The sequence below is a fragment of the Nematolebias whitei genome, chromosome 9 (genome assembly GCF_014905685.2).
Source record: "Nematolebias whitei isolate Nwh7 chromosome 9, NemWhi1, whole genome shotgun sequence".
Classification (NCBI taxonomy): domain Eukaryota; kingdom Metazoa; phylum Chordata; class Actinopteri; order Cyprinodontiformes; family Rivulidae; genus Nematolebias; species Nematolebias whitei.
The window spans coordinates 22,128,680-22,150,049 of NC_056506.1; the positions used below are offsets into that span (position 1 = coordinate 22,128,680).

At 38.2% G+C, this 21,370-nt stretch overlaps 1 protein-coding gene across 1 annotated transcript in view; it reads left to right on the plus strand.

Moving 5' to 3' along the window:
• Positions 1–21,370, plus strand: part of astn1 (astrotactin 1) — a 487,375-nt gene that overhangs the window by 76,484 nt on the left and 389,521 nt on the right. Inside the window, exon 2 of the mRNA XM_037682041.1 lies at positions 12,321–12,502. Coding sequence (XP_037537969.1) covers positions 12,321–12,502 — 182 coding nt within the window. The remainder of the gene's footprint in view (positions 1–12,320; positions 12,503–21,370) is intronic.

The following is a 21,370-nucleotide window of genomic DNA, read 5'->3' on the forward strand; positions in this document are numbered from 1 at the left end:
AGCCTTCAAGGTTCATGGCAGTAAAATGATAATAATAATAAAAAAAAAATAAAAAAATAAAAAAATACACAACTATGTCTTGAAGGGTATTCAACAACAACAAAATAATCTACTTCATAAAAATAATGTGGAAGCACAGCTTTGATTTACAATGTTCATCCAAACAAAGCACAAGACTCTTCAGGACAATTTTCTTTAAACAGTATTCAGCAAAGTGGAGGTTTTTGACCATAATGCACAATGTCACTTTTTTTTTTGTGGTGTTGAACAACCACATATATTAAAGCAAAACTGTCACAGTTTGAAACTGAGCAACAAAGAACAGGCACAAAAGCGTAAGCCCATACAAACATCCAGGGGTATCTGAAAACCCTTCCTACACTCTTTTCAAGCTTAACATCCCAGAACACTTGAAACCTAATAACACCCTCAGATAAGAACTGGTTCATATGAATCACCCAAAAACAAGACAACCAGTTGTCTATAGGCACTTCAGTGAAGTGAGCAGGCAGACCTTTATATAAGAAAATCTAAACAGCTTTTCACCCAAAAAATAAAAATAAAAACCCACCTCAGTTCAATTACACAGACTTTGAAACTCATTTAATCTAAATGGTTCAGCGAATTTACATTCAGTGAAAGTAAATTTAGTAATGCTACATAATCGAGTTATGTTAATTCTCTTTATTGCTAGTAGGTGGTTACTCCGTCATTCTCTTTTATGTTCTTCCTTGCCACCATTTTTCATCTCCTCTGCAATTTTCTTTCACACTCTCTCTCTTTTTTCCATCTTTTGTCATCCTTTTGTCAGTTTCACTGCTGGATGGCACTGAATACGTTTTTGTACAGCGGTGGTCTCATTACTCAAGCTCTCATGGCAAGACTAGTCCCCAGAGAAGGCAAGCACACTTTTTAAAAAGTGCCCTGTCACACCGAAGCACATGATTTGCATTTAGGTTCAAACCAGACGGGACTTTTAAATCTTATTTATGGGTAGAGGGAAGTCCCTCTTCATTGCAGCATTGGGGCATCAGTTATTGTCAAGCCAAACCTTGTTATACTCTCACAATTAAAGACGTGTGTGCACACGCACACACACACACTGCTGTATCACAATAAAAAAAGCAAGTGTTTTGGTTTGTAAACCGTTTATATTCTATTTACGGGTTATGGCTATTGTTCAGCATGCAAGCACTTCTTTTGCCAACAATCAGTGTAATGGGATGTCCGACAAAGAGGACAGACTCTCGCATAGTGAGGTGAAGTGCTGTATTGTAATTATATGCATGTACAGCATGTGCACAAAATATTAATGATGTAAGCTCTTATCATAAATAGTTTAAGCCAAGGAAGTGCCTACAGGCGTGGTGCAAAGATAATAACTTGACCATCTGCATTGAAATGTTCACTTTGCTAGCTACTTTAAAAGCGTATTTGAAAAAAAAAAGGAATTAAAAAAAGCTCTTTATGAAGACAGTACAGTAGAAGTGCACATCAACATAAACAACATTATGAGGCTGCACTTACTCTCAACATGCTCTAGATATTACAGTAATCATTATGTAAACACACTGTTGTTTTTGCAAGGTGTTTTAACATTTTTGTCCATCCATCCATCCATCCATCCATCCATCCATCCATCCATCCATCCATCACCTTCTTGCTGTGTAGTAACATTACCAACTGTTCTATTGTGCAGCCAGTGCTACTAACAACATGTTTTTTTCCCTGCTTCTTGTCTAAAATTTAAATCATTTTAATGTAAAAAAAAAAAAAAAAGGCTCCAAAATTGAAGCCTAAAATTATTAACATAATTTCAGTTATTGTTTCTTCACTGATGGGTTTAAAAAAAGGAAAATAATTTAGAAAACGTCTGTTAGACTAAGATTTCAAATTCTACTGTGAAGTCACTAAAGATAAAATACATAGGGTGACATGCAAAAGGCCTGGCAAACAGACAAAAAGTCAGGCTAAATTTAAACAAGTCAGTTTTAAATAGCCAGTGCATCAAATAATATACATGCTGTGACATAAATTGACTCATGTTCGAGCTGCTGTTGTTACACCATATTATTTTTGCATTGTTAGTGTTTAATGTATATCTTAGATTTCTTGGCATGCTGTGTGTCATTATTTTGACGTATATCTTAGTGTATATCTTAGATTCTTATATACTGTTTCTTTTTGTACTTTATATATTTGCTATTGTTGAGTGTAACTGGGATCTGTGTACATAATTTCATTCCACCTCATGTACCACATGTAATGGAAATGACAATAAAACTGACTTGAACTTGATAAACAGAGATGTGAATTATGAATTATGAATTAGTTTAAAAAAAAGCATGTTCTCATATAATGCCCAAGGCTTTTAACACTTTAATATTTTAGGGTAAAATCCACCCACTCGAGGCAGGCATTTAGATTAAAAAAATAAAAAATAATTTGGCATTTGTTAGTTGAAACATTTTTTATTATTTTTACGTATGTTCCCCTCTGTGAATCACCACCTTATCTTGGTGAAGGAGTTTGTGTGCCTGAATGATCCTAAGAGTGATGCTGTCAGTGCTGGTAGGGTCATCCAAGTCAGATTGGTCCTAAGTGACAGGCTAGACAAAGAGCGATTCAGAAGATTCTTATGGACAATCAAAAACAAGAAGCTCAGTGTCCCTTTCCCAGACGTGGGTTACTGGGACCCCACCCTGGAGCCAGGCCTGGGGGAGGGGCTCATCAGCAAGCACCTGGTGACTGGGTCTCCACCCATGGGGTCCGGTCAAGCTCAGCCTGAACGAGTAATATGGGTTTGCCTTCCTGTGGACCCACCACCTGCAAGAGGGGCCATATGAGTCGGGTGCATGACTCCATGGGCAGTGCCCAGTGCAGTGGCCAAAGGCGGGGGCCTTGCCATTCTGACCCTTGCTTACCAAAGCTGGCATTTGGGACATGGAATGTGACCTCTCTGGTGGGGAAGGAGCCTGAGCTTGTGCGTGAGGTTGAGAGGTATCGACTACATATAATTGGGCTCACCTTGATGCACAGCATGGGCTCTGGAACTGATCTCCTTGAGAGTGATCAGACTTTATTCCACTCTGGAGTTACCCATGGGGAGAGGTGTCAGGCTGATGTGGGTCTACTCTTGGCCCCCCAATTTGGCTCCTGTGTGTTGGAGTTTTCCCCAGTAGATGAAAGGGTGGCTTCCCTGCACCTTCGGGTGGAGGAATGGGCTCTGACTGTTGTTTGTACATACATGCCAAATGGCAGTTCAGAGTATCCAGCCTTCTTGGAGTACTTGGTGGGGGTGCTGAAAGGTGTGCCAGCTGGAGACTCTTTTATTCTGCTGGGGGGACTTCAATGCCCATTGACAGTGTGACCTGGAGGGACATTATTGGGAAGAATGGCCTCTCTGATCTGAACTTGAGCGGTGTTCTGTTGTTGGACTATTGTGCTAGTTATAGTTTGTCCATCACAAACACTATGTTCGAACATAAGAGTATCCATAAGTGCACTTGGCACCAAGACACCCTAGGCCATAGATTGATGATTGACTTTGTAGTTGTGTCATCTGATTTGCGACCATTTGTTTTGGCCACTCAGGTGAACTGATCATCACCTGGTAGTGCGTTGGATCAGATGGCAGGAGAAGATGCTGGACAGACCTGATAGACCCACATGTGTAGTGAGAGTTTGCTGGGAATGCCTGGCGGAAGAACCCATCAGAAAGATCTTAAACTCACACCTCCGGAAAATCTTTAACCACATCCCAGTTGAGGTGGGTGACATTGAGTCTGAGTGGGCCATGTTCCATGCCTCAATTGCTGAGGTGGCTGCCTTAAGCTGTGGCTGCAAATTTGTCAGTGCTTCTCACGGTGGCCATCCCTGAACTCGGTGGTGGACACCCTGGGTTAGGGAGGCTGTCAAGCTGAAGAAGGAGTCCTATTGGTCCTTGTTGGCTGGTGGGACTCTGGAGGCAGCTGAGGAGTATTGGAATGCCTAGCGGTCCCCAGCCCTTGGCTGTTGCTGACGCAAAAGCTCAGATTGGGATGAGTTTGGTGAGGCCTTGGATAGAGACTATTGGTTGGCTCCAAGGAGATTCTGGAAAACCATCAGGTGACTGAGGAGGGGAAAGCAGCTCTTTAACACTGTATCCAGTGAAGGTGGAGTACTGTTGACCTCAACCAGTAATGTCATCAGTAGATGGAAGGAATACTTCTAGGATATTATAAATCTCACTTGCACGTCTTCCATGGAGGGAGCTGAGTCAGGGGACTTCAGGGTTGGTCTTTCCATAACCGTGGCTGAGGTTGCCGTGGCTATTAAAAATCTCTGCAGCAGCAGGGCTCCAGGGGTGGTTGAGATTCACCCTGATTTCCATAAGGCTCTTGGTGTTGTGGGGACGTCTTTGTTGATGCCTTCGCAACATCACATAGACATTGGGGGCAGTGCCACTGGATTGGCAGACTGAGGTGGTGGTCCCCCTCTTCAAAAAGGGGAACCGGAAGGTGTGTTCCAAATAAAAGGACATTACTCTTCTTAGCCTCCCTGGTAAGGTCTATACGGGGGTACTAGAGAAGTGAGTCTAATCTTTGGTTGAATCTCAGATCCAGGAGGAATAATGCAGGTTCCATCCTGGTCGTGGAACACTGGACCAACTCTTTATCCTCACTAGGGTCCTCAAGGGGTCATGGAAGTTTGCCCATCCAGTCTACATGTGTTTTATGGACTTGGAGAAGGCTTTCAACCATATTGCTCGAGGTACACTGTGGGGGGTGCTCCGTGAGTATGGCATTGGGGGGCCCATTGTTATGGGCTGTTTGGTCACTAGACAAGCGGTGTGAGTGTTGGATGGATTGCTCCCTTTGGGTGTTTGGTGAGGTTCTCCCTCAAGTGGAGGTGTTCAAGTATCTTGGGGTTTTGTTTATAAGTGAGAGAAGATTGAAGTGTGAGATTGACAGACAGATTGCTGCAGTGTCTGCAATATTATGGTATTACAGACTCTGTACTGGTCTGTTGTGGTGAAGAGGGAAAGGAAATGCTCTCTGTTTACCGGTCAGTCTACGTTCCTACCCTCATGGACTCACTTCAAGAGCTAAAAGAAAAAAACAAAAAACTAAACTTTATTCAAAACACAAAATAAAATTATTGCCATAAGCACATATGGATTACATGAAGGAGAACTCAAGAGATACAGAGACAAATTGGACAAAGAATGAGAACCAACAATACTCATCTTAGGAAAGAGTGAGAAGTGAAGCACTAAAATGGCCGAGGCTGATGAGTTGAGTGACTGCAGCTGTGGTTGGTGTAATGGAACAGGTGGAGATGGCTGTGGCTGACTGGAGAAAATACTGACTGAGAAGTGGCTGTTGGCACAGAGGGACAGACGGACTAAACAAATGAAAACACAAGTAACAGAACTGAACATGATTCACAATAATAGAAAACAAAACATAACAAAAAAGGGAATAAACCAAACAATAAACACAAATAACTACCAAAACAACCAAAAAAACAGAGATGCTGACAAACATTCTATGAAAATTTTTATTTTTACTTTTTTTAAAACAATAGTTTACTGAAATCAGTAACAGTCTCATCCATCCATGCATTATCTTTACCTGCTTATTCCATATTGGGTCATGGGGGTTGCTGGTGCCCATGTCCAGCAATCACTGTGCAAGGAGAAAACCCACGCATAGAACATGCAAACTCCACCCAGAAAAGCCCCTGGACTGGGGTTTGAACCAAGGACCTGCTCGCTGAGAGGCAGGAGCTCTACCATTGGTGCCACCGTGCTGCACCAGTAACAGTCTTATTTTTCTAAATCAAATTAACACAAGTAGTAAAAGCTTCATTTTGATGCCCCATATGTTCAGTTAAATCAAATACAATCCATTTTTTAGTCATCTGACACTGTTGAAAATCAAATATGTTTGTGTAATCATCTGGAATGATTCTCCTTGTTTTGTTAATAATGTGTTTGGAACTAAGTGACAGAACCTACAACTAAATACAGAAGGCGTGTCATACAAAGTGATAGAACTTGGCAGCTTTTAGTTTTATGATACATCTCTTAACATTAAAAATTGTGCTCCTTCATTTATTTTTGGTTAGCTGATATCATACTTTTTTAGTCTTACAACGGTTATCTCATAAGTTTCTCTGAAGCCTAACTGGGACTATGTTGATTACTTTATCAAATAAACTTTCAGATGGAATTTAATAGGCAGCACGGTGGCGCAACTGGTAGAGCTGCTGCCTCTCAGCGAGCAGGTCCCTGATTCAAACCCCGGTCCAGGGGCCTTTCTGGGTGGAGTTTGCATGTTCTCTCCGTGCATGCGTGGGTTTTCTCCGGGTGCTCCGGTTTCCTCCCACAGACCAAAAACATGCATGTTAGGCTGATTGGTAACTCTAAATAGTCCCTAGGTGTGAGTGAGAGAGTGAACGGTTGTTTGTCTCTATGTGGCCCTGTGATGGACTTGCGACCCGTCCAGGGTGTACCCCGGCCCTCGCACAGTGATTGCTGGACATGGGCACCAGCAACCCCCGTGACCCAAAATGGAATAAGTGGGTAAAGATAATGGATGGAATTTAATATGTTGCAAATACATTTTAGATATGTTTTTACTGGCCGCCAACACCCCCTATTACTGGTAAACTGATCCTAATGTGCAAAATTAATTTTATGTCCCAAATAGGAATAGATCTAGGACAAGCAAAGGCCTGATCTTTAACAATCTGTGTTATTATGTCCAAGCATAAGTTAGAAGAACAAGAATAAACAGAAGATAATAATTGAAAACCCCGGATCATTAAACATCCACAAAGTGCAGCTGTAACATGATATGTGCTTCTGGATTTTGCACACTAGGTGTAAAAGCTTGTGATCAGCACTAAGATGCTGCTTGCAGCTATACATCTTAGGTAGTAATCAGTGTAATGGTCTGGTGTGGCATAGGGTTAGCCCGTGTTTATATATAGATCCCAACACAAGGCTTTACTAGTACTCTAGTAAGTTTTATGTTTTATGTGTTTACTGCTGAATGTTTCACACCTTCATCTGATTTCAAAGTTCCTTTAGTGTCTCATGCATTGAACATGGTCTGAAACATTTTTTCAGCTTTAGTCACTAGTTTCCGAACTTATTCTTTTGATCAGGCCCCATCCTCATTATAAGTAGGAGGCTGGTTTCTACCTAAAATCTTAACTTTTCTTACAGAGTGTGGACTTTGATCAGTTTTGGGACTTCTTTTAATTAATTGTGCCCATTTAATTTAGCACCATTGTTCTGTTTCAGTAGCTGCAGCTTCCATCTGCATCCGTGAGGACTACAAAGAGAAACACACTGTGTACACCTAAAGTTAAGGCATGATTTGAGGGGGATTATACACTACAAATTTAATTATTCCAGCCAACAATAATTAATAGTAAGATGCTGTTTATAAAATACATATATTTAAAGAATCAATTTCAGAAGAATTGCATGTTTTTTGCCTTCAGGCAATTTTTCTTTTCTTTAGGACTAAAACAAGCAATTAAAAATATTATTCTATCAATACCATTGTGTAATGAGATAATATGCATCTGATATTATCCTTCATTTAAACGGATTCTTTCATTTTTCTGGACTAAGTCATATTGTGCTTTGTGGAGTAAATGTGGACAGAGACATGTTTAAATTTCTGACTCACCAACAACAGTGGGTCGTTTATTTTAAACAATTTAAAAACACATCACACATTTACATTAATTGGCAGATTGATTACAATTAACACAGCTTAATTAATGAGCTTTGCAATGAAAAATCATACGGCCATGATATCTCACTTGCAACTTAAAACAACAGACATATCCTTAGGTCTTAAATAAGTGTCTGCAGGCTTAGCTTATCTTTTACTGGCAGATAGAAGAGTTTTAAAGATGGGGAATGAAGGAGTTTAAATGGAGAGAAAAGATGTGTGAGGGAAAATGTGTTGATGAAGAGCGACACCCTCCATCCGAACCAGCTCCCCTCGGTACACTTCGGTAGTGGAAATCGACTCTTTACCTTGCAGAAGATACCTCAGCTTCGGTGTAGAGTTCCCTTTTCAACGCTACCATTTCAGCATCTCCGTAGGATAGCTGAGAAACGTCCGGAGTAGTGACGGTACTTCGTTCAACAGCACGCTCACCTCCCGGGTGGACTCACATGAGCTGTGAGCCCGTCAGAGTTCCACTCAGATGTGGAAGATTCCATAATCCCCACGAGACTCGGAAGAACTCCCAACTAACTCCAGCCCTTCAGAACTTTCGTTCGGTTCTGCTCACAGAACTTCTGTTCTTCCCCAGAACTTTGAACTGTCTCAGAACTTTGAACTGACTGGAACTAGGAAGTGTTGACTTTTTAAAGAGTTCGCTTCCGGTCCCTTTTTGGGAAATCCTGATTGGTTGAAAGAACCAACAGGGGTGTGGTTTTAGTGACGTAAGAAGTTACTACAAGTCAGAAAAACAGTGAGATGTTTTTGGAACAGACAGAGAAATGTTTAGGCGAGATGACAGACCACAGGTGCTAGCTTCTTATATCTGTCTGAGAGGTTTTAAAAACATGACAGTTCGTTCCAATAAACTTGTTTGCGACTGTCTCCGACTTTTGACCGACATCACTACTTCTCATTTCAGACAGAGGATCAAAAAATGCATGATTACTCTGTAACAGACATTAACTTGATTTCTACTTTGAATGGGGATTAAAAAAATCATTAATACTGTTTCACAGTTGATTTAAAATGAGTAGTTCACTTCAACATTTAAAATGATTTGAACTAAACACACTTTTGGATTATCAAGACATTTGTAAAAATAGTAATGACAATAAAAAGAGAGTGTTCTTTCAATTGATTAGTGCAGGACACACTTAGAAAGTCTCTGGATGAGCTTAATTTGTATTTCTGGACTCAAATCAATGAAATAACAGTTTCTGTCCCATGTAGGTCCTCAGGGTCAGGTTTTGACCTGAGGCTTAGTTCACTACAATTGACTGAACCGTTCAAAAGTTCTTACCAATTTAATTTTAGTTCAGTAAAATTGTGACAAGGGATTTATGTTACCTTTTTTCTTAAAATAAATCATGTAAATAAAATATGATCTTAAATGGGGAGCGGTGGCACAGTTGGTAGAAACGCTGCCTCTCAGCGAGCTGGTCGCTGACTCAAATCCTGTCCGGGGACCTCTTTGGGTTGAGTTTGCATGTTCTGTTCGTGATGTGTGGGTTTAAATTGAAATTGAATAAATCCCTAGGTGTGAGTGAGAGAGTGAATGGTTGTTCATTTCTATGTGTCCCTGTGATGGACTGGAGACCTGTTCAGGGTGTACCCCACCTCTCACACATTGATGGCTGGATATGGGCACCAGTGACCCCTGCGACCAAAAAAGGAAGAAGCAGGTAAAGATGATGGATGGATGGATAGATGGATGTAATATCTTAAATGTCATTCTCTTACATTGCTACCCTTCTTGCAGGGTACAATGAAGACTTGAATAAGCCTTTCCAACTTGTTAGAGAAGGAAGTCAGTTCTTTACAGCTCACATAGTGGAGTTTGTTGGGAGGTTTTACTCATAAAAATAGAGAAAGAAAAACAAATTTTGAAATGAGTAAGAGCAATTCTTTATCCTTTATTTTGCAAAGACTGTTAAATATCAATACAAATGGAGACTACTTTAAATGACTTTTGCAAAATGGCATGAACAGTATTAGTTTGAATAGGCTCTCACATGTTTCATTAGAAAGGAAATGGTCCTTGTCCCATTTTTATGACATAACTTAGCCAATGAATGATGGCTTGTTAATGAAATTCTCTAAATTAGCAGGCTTTAAGAACTTATCTAAATTTATATAGCACATACATGAATGTAATACATTGTGGAATAATGTAAAAGTAGCTACAGCTCTCACCAAGGACTAAGCACTGAACATCTTAGTTCAAATGAGCAACACAATCCTTTTTAATGTTGTTTATTTCACACAATTCTAAGTATTAAATGTTTAACCATGTTGCTTTGCATTATGATATTTAAAAGCTATGTAATACAGTTTTGCAAAAGATTAAAAAAAAAAAAAACTTTAACAAAGGTTAGGGTTAATTGTTGTAAAACTATAACTCAAAAGAAACTATCAAATTTTCATATGTTATAGTCAACACTTGGAAGATGCTACAAAATCCTGTGAAGAACAGGCAGGAAGTTCAGCTCATGCGTCTGACTTCAGTTTTTAGAGGTAGACTTGAGTCTGCACTTCCAGTCACCTCTTTTTCGGTTTGTGTCTCATTACTCACAAGTGCAATGCTTCTATGCTACACTTCATATTTACATAACATAAATCCACCCATAAAGCTCTGTCATGCATTCAGAATGTTTTCCATTTCTTCACTCGCTGTGTGTTTTGGCATACATCACTAATACAACAAACCAGGTGTGGAAAGCATTGTCTGGGGAACTGAAGTATGACACGAAGCACAATGTTTCTCATGCTCCACTGCCTCCATGAAATCACTGTTTACTCGTTTTTATCTCTTGGGTTTAACCATTTTGTCGCATTTTTTGTTTGCTCCTTCCAAGATGGATACAAATGTTGGGAACTCTGTGAATGGGATCATGTAAAACTTTAAACAGTCTAAAGATTCAATCTGAACTGAGCCATTTCTACGCGTAAATGTTAGTAGCAAGAAAACAGTTACACCTGTTATATTTTTGGAATCCAGTATATTCCAGTATATTAATGATTTATGTATCTCTTTATTTATTCATTTAACTAGTTTGTTTGTTTCCCAGAGTCCTCTTTCCAAAGCTACAGTACACTTACCGTATTTTCTGCCGTACACGTCGCTCTGCCCTATAAGTCACATTAGGCCATATTTTTATAACAAAGTGGAAAAATCCATAAATATGTCGCTTTGCCGTATGTGTCGCATCTATTATGTGTCACTGCTGACATGTCACGTTTTTTACGCGTCACCGCTGACAACCCGGAAATGCGGCCGAACCTGGAAATATGGGCCAGTTTTGTGCCAAAAATCGATGAGCTGCCAAATGGAGGCCGTAAGAGCATGCACGGGAAAACTTTAACAAGAATTTAACAAGATTAACACTTAAAAACAAGTATTCGTTTGCTTGAAATTATAGTAAATGTGTGTCTCAGACTAACGTATCCTTAATAAATGCACTTTGACGGTCAAATCAGCTGTATTTCAAAAGCCGATACGTGGAAGTAAATGCGTGCACGCGACAAGCCGCTGTACAAATTTAACCAAATAACCACCTAAAAACAATTAATTGTTTGCTCAAAATTATAGCAAAGGTGTGTCTCAGTCTAACATTTGCTTAATAAATGCACTTTAATTGTCAAATCAGCTGTATTTCAAAAAATTGTTTTGCTAACGCGGTGCTCCATGAACGCACAGAAGAAGACAAAAGTGAGGAGAGAGGAACGTGGCTCCTTTCTCTGAAAATTAACAATAAAAGCACCTAAAACAATTATTTGTTTGCTTGAAATTATAGTAAAAGTGTGTCTCAGTCTAACATTGGCTTAATAAATGCACTTTAATGGTCAAATTAGCTGCATTTCGCCGGGGCGGTGCAGCTGGTTGGACGGTCGGTCGGTCCAAGCAGTGAGCAGAATGAAGGTGGGGAGGCTATGGCAGGCCGATTATATCATTAAAAGCTGGTGAAGATTCTCAGTCACGCAGGACATGGTAAATTCAAAAAGTTCAAGGAAAAAAAAAGTATAAAGTATAATAGACAAAGTCCAGTTGTTTTTGTCTTGAACATTTTTGAATTTGTCATTATAGCCACGTTTACCTATTACATGATACAACAGTATGTCATACAGCTACTACTACTATGCTTCCAACAAGTGGCTGAAACTGGTACTGCTCAATTTTATTTTATTTTTTTCAGGCAGAGTGAATGAAAACTGTCATATCTCAGCCAAAAAATGATTTATAAATATGGAAAAAAATCCATAAATATATTGCTTCAGCCTATAAGTCGCAGGACATGCAAATTATGCAAAAAGCTGTGACTTATAGGCCGAAAAATACAGTAATATTCACATTTATTTACACCTGTATATTAGGGTATAAAAAGGTGTTTTCAAATATGGAAATTTCAATCATGGTGATAAACTACAATATCTAATCATCAAGCTACATGCACTTACTGTTCAATTGCTCAAATTTGAGTATATTTTCATAATTTATTTTCATAATTTTTTTCTGATAATCTGGTAAGAATATAAACACTAGTGAGTTTCTCATCTGATGCCTTTTTTTTTTTTTGCTTTTTTCAGAGATCTCTGGGAACTCAGAGGACATCCCTCTTGTGCGCTGGCGCCAGCAGTGGCTAGAAAACGGCACACTACTTTTTCATATCCACCACCAGGATGGGAGCCTGAATGTCCCGGAACCAACCGAAGACCCGGCCAATAACTCCACGAAGGAAGAGCTCCGCATTCTGCACATCTCTGTGATGGTAAAATATATTATTATGGGTTAAACGTTGAAACTTGAACAAATATTTAAGAAAATATAAGATAGTAATGTAATTTTTACCACATAATTAAAATAACTTTTAACTGACAAAATTATTACATTGTTTAGAATGACCTAGGGATTCAAACTGTAAACATTTTAGAGATTTTTTTTTTTCATCAGTATATTATATTTATTCTTTTTTTTTTTTTTCCCAAGCCTTTTGGCTTTGGTTTCTTCTACATGAGGGAGTTTTTCCTTTCCACTGTTGCCTCTGTGCTTGCTCAGGATGGGAGACTGTGATGAAGTGACAACTCAAAGCAGTCTGTTGGCTCCTTAGGTAAATAACGTAATTAAAATGACTTTATATGTATATGAATGTTTCTGTTCAGTGCCCTGAGATGACTTCTGTTGTACTCTGGTGCTACATAAACAAACTGAATTGAATTGAATTTAAAATGAATACAAATAAACCTCCTGATGTGTGCAAGTATATATTAGCAGAACAAAGGAACACTTTTTGTGTTCTCCATGCATAACAAACTGTATAATTACATTGGTGAAAAGAGGACAAAGGCCCACAATTGTGACCAAGGTCTTAAATAATAAATTGGTAAAAACATCAACAACTTTTTTTCAGCATGTTGGTCAACTTTGAGTGAGACACCTCTGATTTATGTTGGTGATCTGTTTTGCTTTTTGTCATACAGGACACATTCAGCACATAATGTAATAAGTTGTAACTATCTATACTCACAAGGTGAGGGCAGAGCAGTGGATTTTCTGCTTACTAAAGTAGACAAATACTTTTCCCATTTGGAAAAGTGTTAGATTATGGCAGACCAACATCCATTTTTGAAGTTTTAAGTACTAGTTACAGAATGTAGATTTCTGTGTGCGTGCACTGTAAAAACCTTATCTGCAACGTTGGCAGAGTAGGAAATGAATCCTTAGAACTCTCTGCCTCCTCCTCTTGCCTGGGGAAATGTATATTTATTAGATCTAAGATATGCCACACCTACTCCCAGTGCCCTTTTCTAACCCAAAGACATTACAATCATGCTTTGATGGATGATATGTATTTTCAGACATTGAAAGCTTATTATATCTGCATACACAAATGATTAGTCAGCTTGAGAGGACTTGCCAGCAGCTACTTCTACTAAATGAAAGCATGAAGGCGCAACACCTTTAGACCACAATTTAATGATAAAGAACTGGCCTTGTCCCGTCCTCTGCATGTTTTGCATGCATTAACATCAAGTCAATCTTCTAGATGTGGAAGCCTGAGTGTTGGTGGTATTTTTGAGTGGAAATAAAACACCAGTGCTCTGGCTCTGCTTCTTACTTCTAAGACTTTGCACTTGTCTGACTTTTCTACCCTCAACTCTATCTGTATTTCACATCCCATCACCCTCCGGCTTTCTGCTTTCTCATCTGCTTATTCGTCATCCTTGAAGTGCTGCGGGGGCAGCGCCTCCTTAAAGGTGCTTTCATAAAGGTGCTGGTAGAGAAGGATTAATATGCAAATGTGAGCAGACCACAACAATAGATGGAAACCGTGTTACTACTGGGTCTGCCAAGGCTCCACTGCAGTTTGCCACCCAGCTAGAAGCTTTGACCTATAAATCAAAAGTCATGTCAGTCATTCAGCTTCCTTATGGAGACAGAAAATGTTCCATGAAATATGCTGTATGGCTTTTCATCTTTAGTTCATATATGTCATTGGAATTATTTTCATTGACATTAACAATTTGACTTGAAACATGAGGCATAACAGCAGCAGTTGCTGTGGAAAAAAAAAAACAGCTGTTTCTTTTGATGCAATTCAGTCATTTCATATAACACCATTTTACAGCAGAATGCATCTCGGTGATTATTACAAAGAAAAATGCAATTCCAAAACCTACATTCAAATTTCATTCAAAGCAGATCCAAATTCTATTCCTCCTTCTTGTCAAACATTAGCCAAATCTACAAAGTATTTAATGTGATGAAAAACTTGAAACAACTGTGCAAGTTTGCTTTTTGATCCTCTGTGTGACGGTGAGGGGGTGAAATTAATGGCACTAATCAGTGGCACACTGTATGCTGTCTATAGGAATAAATATATATATTTATTTTTCATTCAAGTAATGTTTATATTTTCACATATTGTATATGTACATACATTTTATCATTTTAATAGAAAATTACCCATATTTGCAGTTCTTTACATACAGTACAGTATTTTCTGCCGTACACGTTGCACCACCCTATAAGTCCCATCAGTCCATATTTGTCTTATAAAGTGGAAAAAAATCCATAAATATGTCACTTCGCTGCATACGTCGCATCTATTATGTGTCACCGCTGACGCAATGCGTTGGTTACGCATCACCGCTGACGACCCGGAAATGTGGGCCGAACCCGGAAATGTGGGCCGGTGTTGTGACAAAAATTGACTGGCTGCCAAATGACGGCCGCGGGAGGAAGTACGGGATGACTTAAACAAGAATTTAACAAGATTAACACTTAAAAACAATTGTTTGTTTGCTTGAAATTATGTTAAGTATGTGTCTCAGTCTAACGTTTGCTTAATAAATGCACTTTGATGGTCAAATCAGCTGCATTTAAAAACCCAATACTGTTAGGGAAAACAAGACTCCTTCCCCCTCCATCCTGCCCGGGTTGTTGCTCAGAAGGAACACAGGCTCATGTCAGAATTAACAACATCTTTATTTTTACAGACTTCAAAATGCGTGAACAAGAGAAAACTGTATATATATATATATATATATACATACATTAAGGGGCCCCTGTACAGTTCTGCCATGTGTCAGGTCTGTTCCCACATTTATAAACTCTGTTTCTCCACCCGGTGACACTTCCTGTTTTCAATTTCTGTCCACTCAACCAGACACACATTAGCTGCCATCTCTTTCCACTGAGTACGTGACACATTATAAGCACCAACCTACATAATCTCACAAAGACTGTGAAAGTCTTATTTCATTGATAACTTAGTACATTATCACGTTCTAGATTGCTACACTAAGAGATAGGGTTGTTCTGACATATTAAGCTGCTTTTTGACTCATTATTAATTATTTTATAATTCACACACACACTCAAATTATGTAAACTATAATTTAACTTTATAGTTTATCTTGGTTAATTGATCAAGAACATTTGAGGCTGATGTTTTGTTTCTCAGTAAAGGCCTTATAAGGAACTATTGTCCTACTGACAGCAGAAAGTGTCATGGTTGATTTTAAAGTTAGCAGTCACTAAAAATATATTATTTATCGACTTATGGCCTAGTTTAAACATCTGACAGATATTCTACTCATCGTTATATGATCTATTTTCCATAATTCATAATTCAGCCTTGTATTCATCAACCCATATTATGTTATTTTCCACAATTTATCATCAAAGGCTAATTTATTCATAATATCACATGGAAGTAAATGCATGCATGCAACAAATCACTGTGCAACTTTAACAAGATAAACACCTAAAAACGATTATTTATTTGCTTGAAATTATAGCAAAGGTGTGTCTCAGTTGCACTATTCCTTAATAAATGCACTTTTATGGTCAAATCGGGTGAATTTCAAAAATAGTTTTGCAGCCTCTGTGCTTTGGGATTGCGCAGAGGGAGGAAATCAGGAATGAGGAACGCTGCTTGTTTCTTTGAAAGTTAACAAGAAAAGCACCTAAGCAATTATTTGTTTGCTTGAAATTATATCAAATGTGTGTCTCAGTCTAACCTTTTCCTAATAAATGCACTTTAATGGTCAAATTAGCTGCATTTCGCCAGGGCAGTGCTTCAAAATGAAGCTGAGCTCCAAGCAGCGAGCAGAACAAAGGTAGTGGGAATATGGCAAGCTGATTCTGTCATTAATAGCTGGTGAAGATTCTCAGTTAGCCAGGACATGGTAAATTAAAAAAAGTTCAAGGAAAAAAAAAACAATAATTTATAAAGTAAAGTATAATAAATAAAGTCCAGTTGTTTTTGTCTTGAACAATTTTGAATTTGTCATTATAGCCATGTTTACCCATTACATGATACAACAGCATGCCTCACTGCTACTACTACTCTGCTGCCATCAAGTGGCTGAAATTGGTACTGTTCAAATTGTATTTTATTTTTTTCAGCCAGAATGAATGAAAACGGTCAAATCTCAGCCAAAAATTGGTTTCTGAATATGGGAAAAAAATCCATAAATACGTCGCTTTGGCCTATAAGTCGCAGGGCATGTAAATTATGCAAAAAAACTGTGACTTATAGGCCGAACAATATGGTAAGTCATTGTGTAAAATGTGTGCTTTAGATTAAATTGAGATTTCAGGACAACTTTTTGTTTCAGGCTATTTAAAACTGGGCCCCCATTCAGAGAAGAACATAGCCAGTTTAACAAAAATAACATCAAAAGGCCATCAGAAGTTCATCACTACACATATTTTATTTTAAATTGTACAGGTTCAATTAAAGCACAGTACATGGTTTTAGTTTTTAAATTACCTTGGTTTTTTTTGTTTTTTGTTTTTTTTGTGATATAGAATTTTCTGCAGGATACCAAGAGTTTATTGTGACCCCTTGTCATTAACCAAAGTGATCCTGAACCCAGATGGTATGAATAAATCCACTTAACATAGTTTTTACCTAAAATAATAATTCTTAGCTACTGAGTGGTTTGGTAACCCGTGCTTTCAAATGACTACAGAGCAGGACATGGAGAAACCTGCCAAAGCCTATTTTACAAACAACAAAGCCCAAGGTGATGCACGCTGGATGAGTCACATCTGCAGCTTTTTAGGACTTGCAGACAAGCCAGACTTATCGTTGGCCCCGTTAGAGGGAGGAATTAACTTCACTGAAACTGACTGCAGTTTAGTTCTGAGGCCAGAAAAGCTGATTTATTTGTCACTCGAGCCAGGCAGTATTATTACTCAGCTATTTGGGTTAATATAAATTGTAATGATTGCCTGAAGAAGTCACATTTTTACAGTTTTAGTGTGTTTTGGAAACCTGGTGTTATGAATTTGAAGCTTCCTCACATTGAATGGTTCAAAGGATGTTCCCATGCAGTCACATCAACAAGGTGACCACAGTGTCCCCGGCTGGCTGCAGCTGCTCATCAATAATAGATGACTAACCTTGTGTATGTCTGTTTCAACACCAGGTGAGACACTGGCAGTTCAAACATAAATTCGACTTTAGTTCGAAGCCCACGGGCACGCACAGATACTAAGTAAATCCCCAAACTCTTGCTGAATAAAGACAAATTAAACACTTTATATTTGAAATGGCATCGTATATTCAGTAAGCCATTATTGGTGTATCTACTGAGACTCTTAAGCTCCAGTGTATCTCTGCTATGCACATTTCTCCCCTTTTAATTTACAAATTTTAATCAGCTGCTGTTTTGCTACAGGGCCTCAATGGATCAATCCAATCAGCACATGCTGTATGGAGGCATCCAAACCAGACCAAACCAATTACATTATATGATAGCGTAATATTTTCATGCTCAGGGGTTAGATTTGATGTTTTTTAGCTGAATTGTTTGTCCTCAAAGGCCGAAAAAACAACTTTCTAGTTGGCGCTGCCAATTTTATGAAAGAAAAACATAAAATTCAATATCCAATAACAAAAAGTTATGAAGTGAAGGATGAAGATAGAAATGAATGTTTTCTACAAGGGAAGTTCAGGTGTTGATGCTTTTGATAGTGCTCATTTTTCTGTATGGTATTCAGAAAAAAAAAAAAGAAACCATCCAGATGACCTGACTGAAATCTGTTGGATTTTTTCCTGGATTACTGAGCATGAACTTTGGTGTACAGACAGGTTTTACAGAAAATGGGCTTTATAAAAACTCAAAGTAAGTTATCCCTGAATTTAGGGCAATTCTGAGTTTTTTAGTTCAGAAAGAAAGGCAAGACGACAATAACAGGCTTTTTGGTGTACACCTACCCTTTTTTTTCTGCGGTTGCCATGGCGAATGAAGTTATCAGAGATCCAGTTCATTAGTGGATCTCTGATAACTTCTGGCTTTGTATTGCTATGCCAATACCACAGAGTTAAACTTGAGATATTTTACATCAGTATATTCAACCTTTCTGGAACCAAAATGCCCGAGTTTCCAGCTTTATCTCTAGCACACCAGTTTGCATGCTTCCACAAGCATAAACCCTGGATGTTTTATTTTAATAAAGCCTGTCACATTATCACCTTCATGTGATGACATCCAAGTAAACTCAAGTTCTTTAATGAAGTAAGATGATAGCTGGAAACACTATAAATATTCTGCTCTAGTCTCAGGCATCACAAGTCATTATCCATCTCTTAAATATTCCAATTTAGACATTTGACTATTAAGCGGCATTAGAAATGTTGGAATATTTTCCAGCTTTTATAGTTTTTTTGAGAAGATTTTATGTGACACAGTCTTGGAAGTCTTGAAGATTAACATCTCAAATTGAAACTAAAAAATATATATTTTTTGTGGATACACAAAGAGCATGATGAATTTGTTATTTATTCAGCAAAAATCCTGCTAAAGCTATGATGGCAGATGGATGAAGTAATCAAAGCCTGGCAGACTGTAACAGAAGAAGAAAGAAAACATTAACATTTCAGTAACAGTGTATAAAATATCATGACCTACTTCCTTTAGGCTTCTCAATTTCATTGATTAAGTTTAGTTTTATAAACTCTATCCCTCAGACTGGAACTAGATAGTCTGTCTTGTATATATTGAAGTGATTTTATATTTTTCTAAGTGTATACAAAGGAGAATTAACAGTATTAGAGTTATAGCAACACTTTCAAAAACATTCTTAAAACATTACCAATATTTTTTTAGAGATACACAAAGTTCAAATTTAGTAACTGTATTTGATTTATACGTTAGTTTATTTAGTTCTTCTTTGTTTTAACTAAAGTTCTTTATATGTGAAAGCCTACTCTGATGGTAAAAAAAAACAAAAAAAACATGTGTCCATATTAACCAAAAGAGATAATTCGTGTACGTTTCTTTTTTTTCCCAAATTATCATGTTTGTTATCTCAGAAACCACTTGACAAATATTAGGGAAACTTTCAGAACTAAAGCAGTGGTTGTACATGTGCAGATCATCGACTTTTGGAGTTAATTCAGATGAGGATGGTCGCCACGTCTAATTGTCCTTAGATAACATAAATGACTTTAATCGGTCATATTTTTACAGATATTGAGCAAGATTTAGTTTGGTGGTGGCTGAGAGTAAACCCATACAACTATTTCAGGTACTAATACATCTTGCAAGTGCTCACAATATTTGTATATGCTTAACCTCATTTACATGATTTGACCCAAAAACGTTAGTACTCTCAACAAATAATATTCTTATTTGAAGATTTCGGCATGAAAGTTGACTGGTGCTCCTTTAAGAAATGCTAATCTATTAATTATGTTTTTTTAAATCCAGAAACAGCTGAAGAACCCATCACATTTGTTATGTATTATTATTATTATTATTATTATTATGTAATGTTATATTAATGTTAAATATTGCTATGTTTTACATCAAAAACACTTGTTTCCCCATCCTGACAAAATGTTTGAAGTTTTGTTCTTCATTCTCTGAGAGCACCTCTGTTTGCCTCACTATCATTATCACATGGCAGAAAAACATCTGCTTTTTAAAACGGACACAAACACATCTGTACTCATACCACCTGCCATCTTTTATACAATGGAAAAAAAGGCTGTTGTGACACTGTTCGGCTCTTAGAAATACTGACACGTTTACCCTCCTAAAACTTGCATTAATACCATTGATCGTATAAACCTTCGATCAATGTTGCCCTGTCCACTTGTCCCAGCCCCCTGAGGTGCTCTTTGAGCATCACAACATGACGTGCTTGTGAAAAAGTCTGCAGAGCGAGACAAACCAATCCATAGCTTCCCTGTGGGATGTCAGGAAGGCACTCAGTCCAGCTACTGACCTGTCTGAATCACTGCTGATTATCTCGTGCAGACATGGTTTTGCTTCACAACAACAACACCAACAACAAAAAACAACAACATTTCCTTTTTAATTTAAAGGTGGTCTTCATTTCACAACTGTAGTACGTAATATTTTGCTTCTGATACATATATATATTCCAGAGTCATAGAGATGTATTTGTCATACACACCACATGTGGTACATGAAGTGGAACGAAACTATGCACACATGGTCCCAGCTACATCCAACAAAAACACAAATTGTAAAGAAAAACGTTAATAAGAGCCAAGTCATGAACTAAGGATATACTACGTTGTACATTCACTAAACTAAGATTACACAAGACTAAGAATGCACTAAGCACTTAGTACAAAAACAATGCACCAAAACAACAGCAGCACAAACATGAGTCTGTGTGAGCAGATGAGGACTAATGGACACAGCAACATGAAATAAATCAGCAGTATGAGATCAGCAGCATGGATAGTCAGCAGCTCATATTAAAAACCAAGTGGCATTACAGTGATTTTTCACAGTATTTTTTTTTTTTTTTTTTGGCACAGTAATTTTCACTGATTTGTCCTGGTTAGAGATTCATGAGTCTTAACAGCCTCATGGTAGAAGCTGTTACTCAGCCTTGTGGTTCTGCACTTCATGCTCCTCAGCCTTCTCCCTGAGAGGACTGGGGCAAAAAGTGTGTGTGCTGGGTGAGTGGGGTCCTTCATGATGCAGGTGGCCCTTTTCCTGCATCTGGAGGTGTAAATGTCTGTGATGGTGGGGAGACTGACTCCAAGATCTTCTGTGCAGCCTTCACCACTCTCTGCAAAGCTTTTCTTTCTGCAGCTGTGCAGCCTCCATGCCACACGTTGATGCTGGAGCACAGGATGCTC